At 42.3% G+C, this 14616-nt stretch overlaps 1 protein-coding gene across 1 annotated transcript in view; it reads left to right on the forward strand.

Moving 5' to 3' along the window:
* Nucleotides 1-14616, forward strand: part of USP34 (ubiquitin specific peptidase 34) — a gene marked incomplete in the record, with an annotated part of 5849982 nt that overhangs the window by 4880642 nt on the left and 954724 nt on the right. The window contains 2 exon segments of the mRNA XM_044061224.1: nucleotides 1195-1270; nucleotides 1365-1412. Coding sequence (XP_043917159.1) covers nucleotides 1195-1270; nucleotides 1365-1412 — 124 coding nt within the window.

The following is a 14616-nucleotide window of genomic DNA, read 5'->3' on the forward strand; positions in this document are numbered from 1 at the left end:
ATATAAATAGGACCTGTTGGAGAGAGAGGTATGTATCCCAGAGACTATCCCGTCTGTAGAACAGGCTCCCCACCCATATGAAGCAGAGTTCCTCCCTAACCCAATTCAAGTGCAACTTGGACAATTGGATGGGAAACCGGAAATTCATCCCTGGTTTTGGCACCTGTGTTTCTAATGGACAGAGGTAACCTTTAAGTAGTTCATCTCCCAGGCCCATGCTTACACTTAGCAAGGGTATCAGAACTTGTCATAGATTTTGGGATGCATGGCTAGGCTTAAAAAATGCCCTTGTGGTCGTTGGCCTAGTAAACACCTATGAACCAGCCCTGGGCACTTGATAAGGCAGGGATGGATAGCCAGCAGTGAATGGACCAAGGAAGTGGACCTAGCCACAGCACTTCCCATCAGTGGCTGAGGCAGTGAGGGAGTCACCCGACACCCAGTGACTCTTCTTTTTATGGATAAAAGAAGGAAGACCCAAGAAGACTGACGTATGTTCCATGGCTAACCTGAGAAAGGGACATGAAAGGCAGGTAGCAGAGCCTGAAAGTGTCTGTAAACTCCTGACGGAAAAAAGTAAAGTTTGTAAGGTAAAGGGTTTAGTGACAGTTCCCAAAAGTACCAAATCCTGACCTACACACACACATTCTACATGAAGATGTAGAGTAAATTCTATTTTTTAGGCATGGCATGAGTAAAAACTGCTGAACATTAATAATGGTTATTTCCATAAACAATAAATATTATGAAAGTATTCCTCAGAAATTGTAGTAGTGGAATATTTTCCCTTTCCCAAGAAAGGGGATTTATCTGCCCAGCCTTGAAGCTAGCCAAAAGTCTATTCAATGCTTGCAGAGGGAGCACACTTTGAAGGCAAGAAAACTGAAGATTTTGGCACCGTAACTGCTGCTTCTGTGTTCTTCTACTCATGCCATTCAGCAATTAGGGTGCATGGAAGGTGCCTGAAGTCTTGAAAACTGGCTGATGGTCATATCGTAGGCAGGGTGTAACCTGTACAGCTTAGGCTGCTGCAACAGTGATCTATAAAATCATCTACGGTTGTGGTAAGTTTACTTAGATGACCTGTACCTTATTTTTCCCTTTTACTAATAGTTGATACAGGGCATGTAAAATGATCACTGATCTATGACTTTTCCAGGTTACCAAATAAACTAAATTCTTTCATTTGTCTAGGTTCATGTGGCAGTTATGTAGCAGTGTGCCAAGTACATTGCCCGATCCAAAAGTAGTATCCCTAATGACAGCAAAGGTAATTGATGATTTTATGCATGCTGTTATTCAAGCTTATTTTGATATTAGGCAAGCCTGTACTGTTTTTAACCAACACTATACCTTTTCTACAGCTTAGTACATCATTTGTCCTTGAAACATTTATTCACTCAAAAGAAAAGGTAAGCTACATCAATATTATTTTTGTTACGCATGTGTGGTATCTTTGTTACTTTTTATTAAGAAATGGGTGTTTAGAACTAGTGGCATCGAGCAAATTTTTCTTTGTAATAGTGTATTGTTTGTAATAGCTCCTATCTGATACATGTGACCTGATCATGTAAGGCACAGAGGGATCATCTGCTGAAGAGTAAAGATAATGATGAGCCTGCTATTTATGTTGATGGACATTTATGGTATGACTTGGTCAAAATTCAGAATCTGCAACATTTGTATGCCTACCAACTGTGATAAATCATATTTATAGAAATGCACAGTAATTGTGGTGAGGGAAATACCCTTTTCTCTCTTGGGAAAGTTCAAGCACCCGTTTTAAGATGTAGTGAGCTCCTCTGGCCAATAGACATCATCATTCAGCTTTCAAAGCAGTTTGCACCTGGAAAGGCCCTCCTTCCCTTTTTTATCCCATTGTGTTGGTACCTTGGTTTTGAAGGATCAGTGAAAGAAAGCAGCTTGTTTTTTCTTGATATAGAACAGAAGTTAACTATTTTATTTGCTATTTTGGACCTTTCTCTATAGTTTGTGTAGCTCAAATAGTTTGTATTTCTGGATTTCTAGTCTCTAGAATGCAATTCTGGAGTCCATTTTTATGTTGAACATTCCTCTTTTCCATAAATAATCCCCCCTTCGACTTTTCTCCCATACTCTCTCTCCTGATTTTCCTCTACATTTGTACCTTTTATAACATCTACAACACATTTCTTTCCATACCTTCACTGTCTCCTACTCCATATTTTTCACTTTCCAAATCTCTTAAATATCTGTGTGTTTGTGTGTGTATGTGGTTGGGGGGGGTCTACTTAAAATGATCTAAACTCACAAGTGTCTAAACAGAAAGAATGACAAAAATATCTAAACTCAAATGTATTGTTAGACACGAAATATCGACAAGATCTAACCACATTCAAAACCAATGTGTTTGCAGGTGGGCAAGTTCCCCTGCACTCCCCATGTGGAGCATTTAACCAACATCCCCTGATAATAATATGTACAACTCCCAGGTCACACAACAATGGAGAAAGGGGATAAATCCTTCCTTAGTATAACTTCAGTTTTGTACATAGTTGATTTTTTTTCTTACAATATTTCACTGTATATGTGTTCATTTTTTCATATTTGAATTTGAGGGTCTTTTTTGCATCTACTTTTTTCAGTTTGCTTTTATATTCTTTTGCTGCTGTATGTACTTTTAAACTATACTTTTGGATCTTGTCTTCCTGGGCCTCTGCTGAAAAGGAGCTTCATCCCAGTCAGATTTTCCCAGTTATTTATATCTTCCATCAGTTTGTATAAGGTTTAAACCACTTTTCTATATTTGCCCTTGCATCTAGAAGATATCTTAATCATTTTCATCAAGAAAATGCAGTGCAAGATTGCAGTATGTGTAAGCACACACTGGGCTTGGACCATCAGCCAGACTTTTATACTCTTTTTGTAAACTATTTAATTCAATGTTTTTTTTATTTATTTTATGTATGTATGTGACATTTGTTGACCAGGATAGGCCGGCTGAGCTGTTGCCCTTTTTCAGCAGAGGCCTGGGGAGAAAAGCTCCACAATCTTATACAGTAGATTAAGAAACAACAAATATAGTAAATACATAGGCCATTAATGTGAAAAGATGTACAGAGTTATATCACAAGGTTAGGCACATGGTTAGTTTATACAATTGAATACACAGAGCATTCCAAAATGGAGTTTGTCAAAACTATTTACATAATCTATTCTTATTTACAGTAGGGGGACATAATAGTTCATTTCTAAGCAAATTTGTATGTCCAGACAATGTCCAGAATATAATAAAACACCATGTCACTTGGTTCATTAGAAGTATTTTAAATATCATAAAGATAATAAGTTAAGAAGCAAGTATTCTTGTACTGTTTTTGATCAATAGATGCCAGCAATCCCTTAACTATCTTAAAGGCATCCAAAAGAAAAAAAAGTGAGATTGACAAGAACGGGTCTCATGGTCTCCCTGAGTTGCTGGTGGAGATGTTCCTACATGCCTCTAGGTTGAGGTAGGAAAAACACTTCTGCTCCTTGTTGACCAGAGGGGCATTGCCACATCAGAAGAGAAATCTCCACATCGGAGTACTGGAGATTAGCAAAGTTGAGTTTGTTCATCATATTGATCACTGCTGCAGTAACCTTAGCTATGTGGGTTATATTCTGCATAGGATATTAACAGCTGGCCAGCTACCAAAGCTTCAGGGCATTTTCCACATGCCTAAACCATTTGCTTGAGCTGAACTGACTAAAAAGACAGGTTTGGGCACCAAGCCTTTCAGAGCTTTCCTGCCCTTGAAGAGAGCACTCCTCTGCAGGTTTTCGAGGATCGATGGTTAGTTTGACTTATTTTACTGTGCAGATAAGTTCCCTTTGGTGAAAACTTTTCCACTAAAATGTATTGTTTTAATATATTTTCCTGTTAGTAAAGTTTTTTTTTAAGCTGGGAGTTTGTTTTTATGTACTGCCTCAGGACTTAATTGTACTTTTAAACGGGAGCTGCTGCCATTAATACTGTTCGCCCCATTTTTCCTGTCAAAAAGAAATGGCTAAACATTTATGTATTCCTCCTAAAATTTCTTAGTAGTAGTTTACTGGATCTTGCTCAGGGTTTAATTCAGGGTATTTATCCTTCTTATAAGGTGGTTTCTGGTTAAAAAAAAAGACATATGCTTCTCTTCCTGGACAGGAAGAAGAAGAGGCAGATGCAGGGATTTTTCCTCAGTTTACTGATACATAAGTTAGAGGAGCGCTCAGGTTTCTGGTTCTTCTGTTGAGGTTTCTCTTTGTCTTAGACTTTTTCCAGAATGTATCGGTTTTCAGTGGAGGGCCAGTGAGATTTCTGAGGCCATCAGAACATACTTAGAGTTGGTGCAGAAGACATTTCTAGAACTTACATTTATTCCTTCAGTTTTGTCAGTTTTGGAAGTTGTGTGTCATTGCTTGCAGTTTTCTTGATTACCAGCCTACTATCCCTGAAAAGCAGATAGAATGTATGAAGCTTCTCAGTCTCATAAGTTGTTATACACTCATCCCTAACCTGACCTGGCAGCAGTAGCTTTAGTTAATCTTACTGCTTGTAAACATTTGGTTAATTCCAGTCGTATATTTTATGACAAGGATGTGAAGATTATTGATAAGTATGGGGCAAAAAGTGAATGCTTGTGCAACTTTGATTTGAAGTATATGAAATGTCAGGCTGATAAAGTTTATTCTGACTAAATGTGCAAGTACAAAAATGTTTTATCTTTGGTTTCTTTTTGAGGAAAAATCTGCTTTAAATTATTTACTTTTTTTCCATTTTACATGTCAGAACTCATTGTTTTACAATATGAGTATGACTCAGTTGATAGTACTTCCAGGGCTATGGCCACTGGTACTGTTTTAGATGGTTTTCCTGGCTGCATTATTAGAATCTCCCAGATGATGTGAAAAATGAAATTTTAAATTCTGCTTTGGGTAGGGATTTAGTTTTTGGCTACTATGCTTCAGAGTTTATCAGAAATAGTGATAAAAGGGGTAAGATGGTACAGGGAATCTCTAAGGTTTTTTAGTCCTCCTTTTTCTTATTTTCTAAGGGATTCTTTAACTCTTCACCCAGTGTCAGCAAAAAAACAAAGTAAAAAGCATCTCCAAATTAGAGGTAAAAAATGTTTGAGAAGAAATGGAAGGGGGTTCCAAAAAGAAATCAAGAACCCCAAAACCAAAGACAGTCTAACAAATCAGAACGACTATTTAAGGGATTTTGCCCCCCACCCCCGGCACACCCTTTTACCTTCCAGAAAGTCTGATTCTCCATTTTTCTCTATGGCAACAGATCATTTTCAGACAAATGGGCTGTGAATATCATTCATCGAGGTTACAGATGGCAGTGGGAGAAAATCCCTCCATTCCAGGAGGTAATTCCTCAACTGCCAGACCCAGACTCTTATATTTACTCCTGTCCTTCAACACATGTGCTATCTCAGGGTGTGATAAAACCAGTTTCTCCTTTCTAGGTTGAGAAGTATTTTTATTCAGGGATGTTTTTAGTGCCAAAGAAAGAAAATGCCTGCAGGCCAATTGTGAACTTTCTTTCTTAAACCTGTTTGTGATAGTGCCCAAGTTAAATATATTGTCTCTCCACAGTCTGTTACCTCTTCTTCATTCTCCTTTCCTGGTAACATTAGATTTAAAAGTTGCTTATCTTCACATCCTTATTCATCCATTCATTTCTTAAAGTTTTGTGTGTCTGAATTATATTATCAGTCCTCTGTCTTACCCTTTACACTGTCCACTGCACCAAGGCTGTTCACAAGTTGTTTAGCTCCAGGTGTCGCTCGTCCAGTCAGGATAAAAGAGACGAACAGTTGTGGGTTCGGTGCAGGCAGCTTTATTGCATGCAGACACATCAGGATTGAGGCTTAGTAACTTAAATAAACTTATAAGCAGACTGACTACTGCACTCATACATGTTAACACTCTGGCTGTTCACTCAAAATAGCACTGCTGTCTGCACATGCTCTGTATTTATATGCACATGCCCTCACTTTGAAATGCTTCTTAAAGTCACAACACATATTCTGTTCTACATACTCCCTTTCTGAGAAATAAGTCATGCATAGTAATAATAACAACAGTCAGTGACATGCAGTTGTACAAAATTAATCCTTTAACATGCACTTATACAGAACTACAAGTGAAACAATCATGTCCAGGTTGCTGTGTATTTTATATTAGGTCTGGAAATACGACCTGATCATGTGACATAAAAATTAGGATTGGGTTTAACAACAGGGACGGTCTTTAATGAATGTTCAACTTCAGGGACATCTGGGACATTATCAGGAATAGGAGTAGTTACTGAGACATGTCTTTCAGCAGGAACATCGTCTGGATTGCTCTGAGATCTAGAGTCAGTATCACAGGCACAGTGCTGCAATATCGATTCAGACACTGGAAGAAGATGCCTGCTATTTCTTCTGTATTCTATACCCTCAGATACCCTCAGATTCTAATAAGTAAGCTCTCTGCTCAGTACATACACCTCTCACTTGACCAATTTGATCAGAACCTTTCACCGTTTGTATCCTCACTATGTCTCCTCCTTTCAATGGACAAAGAAATCTGCTCATTTTTATCATAGCTGGACTTCTGAAATGAACGCTTTTTGAATAGTTGGGCTTTGATTGCTCTGGTGTTTTTAGCATTAGGCACCAGCAAACTGGAACTGATAGGCAAAGTTGTTCTTGTTTGCCTAGACAGTAGTCTCTGAACAGGTGTGCCAGGGAAGTTGTTACTGGGTATATTTCTGAGGTTAAGCAAATTCAAGAAAACATCGGTATTGTCACGCTTTGACCTCTCTAGTTATTGCTTTGCACTTTGTACTGCATGTTCAGCTAAGCCGTTTGACTTTGGGTACTCATGACTGCTGGTAACATGGATAAAGTCCCACTATTTCTGAGATAGCTGACTGGTAAACTGGGCACCGTTGTTAGAAATAACTTTGTGTGGACTACCATGGACTGAGAAATGATGTTTCAACTTTGTAATGACAGTACTGGACATTAGGTAGCAGATCAAGCTTGAACCAATTTGAATAAGTGTCTAACAACACTAAGTAATGTTGACTTTTCTACTCGAATATGTCCATGGCTACTGTTGACCAAGGTAGTTCAGGAATCTGGCTTAGCTGAAGTGGCTCTTTTTGCAGATGCGGTTTAGTACTATTGCATACTGAACAAGATGAAAGTACTTTATAGCTTTTGACAGAGAAGGTGAAAATACTAGTCCCCTTGCCCTTCTTTTGGTACCTTCAAAACGTGGATGGCTGCAATGCAAAATTAGGATGTACTCGTATTATAAGGAAGTAGGAATGACAACTTTTGGACCTTTGAAAATGATACCATTTTCCATCAACATCATCTCTGTAAGGAAAATAAGGTTGTACTTTGCTTTGATGACTGTCCAACATTTATGAAGTGGTTGAACTTTTGCAAAATTGGATCAGTCTTTGTATGATCTCTTAGCTCATCAAGTCTTGTGGTAGAAAAATCATGCACTTCATGACATCAAAGTCAAAATTCTCTGTATCAGGCTTTTCTGTGGTATTTCTGGGTGATCTGGATAAGATATTGGCCAAATAAAGAAGTTTGCCTTTTGTATAGACCATTTTGAAGTTGTACTTTTGTAATCTGAGCATCGTTCTTTGTAGTCTCGTTAGAGATGTAGGCTTCTTTAAAATAGTGACTAGAGGTTGATGATCAGTTTCAATCTGGATAACTTGGCCATAAATGTAATCATGGAACTTCGAACATGCAAACACAATTGCCAAAAGTTCCTTCTCAATCTGAGCATACTGCATCTCAGTTTGGGTAAGAGTTCTAGACGCATAGGCTACTGGTCTGCTGTCTTGAAGAATAACTGCACCAAGACCGAACTTTGAAGCATCACAGGAAAGAATTACTGGTTTGTGGACATCATAGTATCTTCACATTTGTGGACTGGCAATTTTCTGTTTCAAGTCATCTCTGGTGCTCTTCCAACCATGACCAGGTGACATTTTTGCATGCCAGCTCTCTCAAGGGCACTAATAATTCACTGCAGTCTGGTATAAACTTGCCCAAATAGTTAACCATACTAAGAAAATGCTGTAAGGTTTGGACATTGTCTGGAGCTGGCATCTCAAGAATGGCACATGAGTAACTTCTGATAACCTGAATTTACATTTCAGAAGATTGAGCTTTAGATTCACTTCACACGCTCTTTCCAGAACTTTCCTCTGGTTTCTGTCATGCTCTGCTTCACCATTGCCTCCAACTAGTAAATCATTTACTATTGTAGTACACAGATAACCTGAAAAAATTTGCTCCATTGCATGTTGAAAGACTTCACTGGCAGAATTTATTCCAAAGGGCATTCTGAGAAATCTCTACCAAATGGCATGCTGAATGTAGTCAGTAGTGAAGATTTGCAGTCACGCATTACTTGCCAAAATGAAATCTTCACATCTAAGATAGAAAAAACAGTGACATTTGGCATGAGGGTAGCAACTTCCTTGACTGTACACATGGGATGGTGGGGTCTCTGTAATGCTTTAAGTCTCTTGAGTCCATATATATTCTGATTTTCATCTGAGCTTTTCTTCTGAGCGACTACCATGGAAGACCCCCATTCAGTTGGTTTTGTGACTGAACAAATCACACCTTGCTGCACCATTTTATCTAACTGGACTTTGACTCCGTTCTGAATAGCTATCGGAACTCTTCTCACTAGTCTGACCACTGGACTGACCTCTGGGTCTAATTTCATGGAGTACACAACTGGCAGTTTACTTAGCTTGTCTTCGAAAACATCATCATACTCTGTGAAAATAGCACCAGTGAAACTGGAACTAGGACATGTACTTACATGATGGGCTTCTTTGGTAAAAGAAAGCAATTTCATTTTTAGACCATCTCTGAGACCTAATAATGACTGTAGAGGTCTTTTGACTACATAAAATTGCAAGCTGAATAACATGAAAGCACTACTGAACCTTTGGTTTAAATCTCTTCACCTCCATAAGCAACAAGCTTCGCACAGTTGGCCAAATTAAGTTGTTCACCAGCTCTTAATGTAGCAAATGCTTCTGCTGACATAACATTGCACTTTGAACCAGTGTCCGCTTTGTGCTCCATGGGTTTACCATTAATCAGGACAGTACAAAATACTTCGTTTTTTGCCAACAAATCTACTGTATTAACCTTTTCACCAACCACTGATAACACCATCTACATAGAAAGTAGAGTTGCAGATTTCTGTATGATCAACTTGCCTTTTTGAGTGACCTTTTTTAATAAATGAATGAGGCTTGCTTGATTTACAAAGCCTTTGAAACTGGTTCCATTTTTTACACTTGCAGCATTGCTAACCAAATGCTAAGCACTTTTTTCTTTTGGACTCGTGACTGGCACCACAGTTACGACAGTTAACAATGACACGACTTGGGTTTTACTGACTCACCCATGTGCTGCACTTAGCATGTCTGTTTTACTGAGCTAGTCTTAGAACTTGCTGGAAAGGTACGGGCTCTCCCTGGCAATCCCACAGGGAGTGCAGCTGCCATGTACGTAGGCCTGTTTCTGTTAGCCACGTGCTGCATGCTGTCTACGTTTGCTCTAGAGGCTGCTGAAATCATGCTCATCACTTGCAAGCATATTTGTGCACCTTTCTGTAAGCTTGTGTATTTGACAAATCTCTCTGGCTTTGCTCAACGTTAAGTCACCGTCTTGAAGCAAAATCTTTCTTACTGCAGCATTTTTAACACCACCCTGTCCTTATCAACTCATCTTTCAAATCAACAAATCTGCACATTTTAGCTTTGTCTCTCAAGTCAGTAATGTAAGCTGCAAAAGTTTCTTCTGGCTTTTGGTCTCTTGTATAAAATAAGTGCCTCTCCAATGTAACATTTGTCTGGGGGTTGCACATTTCTCTAAATTTACGTTTTAAGCACTCAGGGTCCTACCTTGATTCAGCTTGTACAACAGTATGACTGCTTTCCCATTCTCCTGCATATACTGCTGGTGCATACACAAATTAATGCTCTCTATCAATGGCTCCTGACCCCACTAGATTAAGCAGAATAAATGCCCTCATATGTGCATCTTTATCAGAAAAAGCTGCCTGTATGAAAATATTGTATTCCTGTTCAAATACTCTCCAATTCTGTGCATATTATGATCAAACACAAGTGTACTGGGTCTGCGAAATGCCTCTGCCCTGCCAACACACAGTAATAAAGACCCTTGGAATTATGTATGAACATATGCACACATATGCCAGAAATGTTATGCCAGAAGCTTGTAATTACAGTCAACAGCACAGTAGACTCTCCGAAATAACTGCAGATGTTATGTAGTCCAATCTCGCCTACATTCTTACCCGTGGGTTCGGAGCCGAATATCGGCTCCGACTCGGCCAAAGTTTTCTAGTTTGAAGTCTTCTATTGGCTGGGCTAAGAAGGTATCCCATGCTGCACTGCTCCATATTCCCAGATCTCGTTTGCTGCTCGTGTAGCTCAGACGTGGTCTCGCTCTTTGCTGTGGCTAAGTACCTTTTTCTTCTTCTTATTGAGAGAATTTGTTACAAACAAAAAGCTATTTTAATAGCTATTTCTATTTGGTGTCTTTTGGGTATATATTTTGTAGTGTGATTGTGTTTGTGGTGTCCCACTAGCTGTTCCAATGGGCTAGGCCCATTTCAGTTAGAGGACCTAGTCCATCCCCTTACTTGTCCCTGTGTTTGTTTTCTGCTATATAAACCATTTGAATTAGAGGTTTTTAGTGTCTGTCTCCTTGTTCTGTATGCGAGTTTGGTCTAAAACCGTTTTAGTTAGAGGTTTTTAGCCCTAGTCGTCTTAGTGTGTGTCCCTTCTAAGGATTGTGTGTGCTGCTGTTTGTGGAAAAAGTTTCCCGGGCTTAGTGTGGTGGTTTTGTGTGCCTGTAATTGTTTTTTCCAGTCCGGCAGGGTTTTGCTTGTATATTGGTATTTGTGATTATTTTTCAACATGTCCAAAGATTCCAAGGAGCACAAACCTTCGGGTTTTAAAAAATGCTCTAAGTGTGGTTACAAGATGTCCATCACCGATGGACATTCCGTATGCATTTATTGTCTGGGAGCAATCCATCTGCTGGAGTCCTGCAGCTTCTGCCATGCTTTTAGTCCCAGGGTACTCCAAGAAAGAAAGAATAAGTTAATTCTGAAGGGACTCTTGAAACCCTCGTTTGAAGAGGCTATGGATCCTGCTTCCAGTTCAAAATCTAAATCCACAAAATCAAAAAAGAGATCTCCGGCTCCGTCAGTCTCCTCAGAGCCACCGGAGAAAGTAATGAAACTAGCTCCGACCTCCTCTGCTCCACTGTCCTCGGGGCCGCAGGAAGTGTCGGTGTTGATGGAACTGGCGTCTGCTCCAATTATATTGGAACCTCTTCAGAGCCGATCGCCCAGTACTAGACCAGTGTCACCTGAGAGGAGATCCCGATCTCCCTCCCTGTCCTGCAAATCCTCCAGGACACTTTCAGATGTGGATGTCGATAGGGTGGTGCAGAGGCTCCTTCAATCACCGGTTTTGGCTAAATTGTTCTCCATCCATCCCAGTCGGCTCTGTAGCCCGTCCCGATACCTTCTTCGATTATTCCTCCTCTGAGCGCATCTCTGTCTTCGGAGCCAGAATGCTCTGTTCCATGTGATGTTCCTAGGTCGGTGCCGACATCAGCTCCGACCCAGTCAGCGCCGTCCACGGGGTTTGGGACTTGGGATTCTTCAGTCGGGCCCGAGGGGGACACCTCGGGACACCTTTCGGTTCCTAGTCTCCCTCTTGGTGCCTCGGCTCGTGGAACCCAGGCTCCTGTCATGATTTCGGAGGCTGGCCGGTCCTCGGACTCGGGGGGGGGCAGCCTTTGAGGCCATGAGGAGTGCGCTGGCCAGATCTTCAGCCACATCATGCGGGTCGGTCATTCTGTCCCCTACCACTCCGGTGAGAGACTCTGATCACCACCTATCTGTAGACAGCAGAGCCCCAAGGCCTAGAGATACCCCCACGAGTGGTCCAAAGGTTTCTGAGGGCCCCTCAGAGTTTTTCCTGAGGAGCCCCCTAGAAAGAAAACATGCAAGAAGAAGCACATAGACTCCCAGGATGAGTCTCTCACCTCAGATACTGACCTCGAGGAATCGGAGGGGTCCTCCAAGTCATCCTCTGACGATGTTTCTTTCTCCGACATCCTGGAGATATTGAAACAAAGAGGTGGCTGGCTGTCCAAAGCCCCCTCCGAGGAGGAGTCTGTCTTCCTGAAGGCCTTTGGTGCTCAGCCATCCGCCTCCTGGGTGTCCCCACCCTTCGACGAGCTCCTGGATTTAATTTGTAGGAGGGTGTGGGAGAACCCTGATTCTGTGGAACCTGTACCCAGGAGACCCAATAAATTTCTGTCTGCTCCCCCGGGTAAGGAGTTTTTGTCCAAAGGAGTCTCTGTGGATGCCATGGTGGTGGCGGCCACTCAGAAGGAAGTAGCCGAGACTTCTTCCTCCGTCCATCCTCCTAACAAGGAGTCTAGGACCATGGACCGGTACGGGAAGCGTACCCTCTCGTCAGCAACCTTTACCTTATGGTCGCTGAACTACCTGTCTCATTTTACTCTGCTCCAGAGAGATCTCTTCAAGGAGTTAGGAGATACTCTTGCGGGTAACGTTCCTGAGGCGGTGGCCCAGACGGTTAACGCCCAGGTGTCTACCCTCAATTCCATCGTTAACTCCTCCATGCGGCTCATTTCATATGCAGCCGAGGGAGCGAGTAGGGCAGCAAGCTCAGCAACCGCCCTTAGGAGGCAAGCCTGGATGCACCTTTGTCATTTTGCGGAGGCCTTCAAGTCTTCTTTCACTGACGCCCCCTTTGATGATTGTTCTTTGTTCAGTACCAAGGTGAAAGACACCCTCACCAGGTGTGAGCAAGAGGGAAAGACTCTGTCTGCTGTAGGGGTCCGTTTTTTCCTTCCCTCTAGGCCTTACCCCAAGGCCCAGAGGGGTGGGAAGATGTGGTTCAAAAAATCACAGAGATTTTTCCCCTGCGTACAAGGTGAGCTCCCTCCAGAGGCAGAGGAGGGAGAGGTTATTCAGGGAGACGCCACCCTAGAGGCAGAGGGGGCCCCCGCAATTCGGGAGACTGTGATTCCTTTTGCGGCTCTCCCTACCATCGCTCCTGATGGGATACCCGACTGTGCGTTTCCGGAGCCAGTTGGGGGTCGAATATCGTTATACCCGGAAGCCTGGCAAAGCATCACCCAGGACCTATGGGTATTACGAATAATTTCCGGAGGTTATCTCATCCCCTTTTCGTCAGATCCCCCTCCAGTCAGAAAAATCCCGGATGTTCCACCCAGTTAAAGGGATCACGCAGCTTCAGAGGTTTCAAAGCTGCTAGAAAAAGGAGTCATCCAGCATGTCCCCTCAGACCAGATCGGATTAGGGACTTACTCAAGATTCTTTTTGTTGCCTAAAAGAACAGGGGACCTGAGACCCATATTAGATCTCAGCCAACTGAACAACTATGTACAAAAGTCCAAGTTCCGTATGGTCACACTACAGTCAATTCTCCCATTGTTGGGAAAAGAAGTATGGATGTGCTCCATTGACCTCAAGGATGCTTACTACCATATCAAAATAGACGGGGCATCTAGGAGTCACCTACGCTTCCGGCTGGGAGCCAGTCATTTTCAGTTTCAAGCCCTGCCCTTTGGTCTCACCACAGTCCCCAGGGGTGTTCACCAAGTGTATGGCAGTGGTGACAGCTCACTTGAGACGTCAGGTATTCCAAGTGTTTCCGTATCTGGATGACTGGCTCCTCACCGCCCCCACCAGGCATCTACTAATCCAAACCAGGGACACTACCATCACTCTCTGTCAACAGCTGGGCATAACACTGAACTGGGAAAAATCTGCCTTGTTGCCCTCACATCGTGTCATTTTTATAGGTGCAGAGCTAGACATCGTTCAAATGCAAGCCTTTGTACCACAGGAAAGAATCAGAGTCTTACAGCAACAGGTGCATGCCCTGCTACCCCTAAGGAAAGCGAAGGCAAGATGGGTTCTCCAACTCCTGGGGACTATGGCAGCAACAATTATGTTGGTCCCTCTAGCGAGATTGCACATGAGGCTCCTTCAATGTCTCCTCTTTGCTCAATGGTCTCTCCAGAGACTTCCACTTTCCCACCCTATTTTGCTCACGGACAGATGCAAACAGGATCTCAGTTGGTGGCTTTGCACCAACAATCTGGACAGGGGAAAACCCTTCGTTCCACCACCCCCGGTTGCCACAGTGACCACGGACGCCTCCCAGATTGGGGGGGGGGGCATTATCTCGGCAGGACAGTCCAAGGCACGTGGCAAGATCACGAGATACATTTGCATATCAACGTCCTAGAGATGAGAGCAGTGCTACTTGCATTGCAAGCACTTCAGAGCTTTCTACCTCTCGGGACTATCGCATTACACTCGGACAATATTTCAGTGGTGTGGTATCTGAACAAGCAGGGAGGAACCAGATCTTACCCCCTGTGCAGAGAGGCCATGCGAGTGTGGCAGTGGGCAGTATCTTCCCAACGGTTTATGATGGCAACGCACATTCCG

This window comes from Protopterus annectens, chromosome 1.part0 (assembly GCF_019279795.1).
Source record: "Protopterus annectens isolate FY-2018-M chromosome 1.part0, PAN1.0, whole genome shotgun sequence".
Lineage (NCBI taxonomy): Eukaryota > Metazoa > Chordata > Ceratodontiformes > Protopteridae > Protopterus > Protopterus annectens.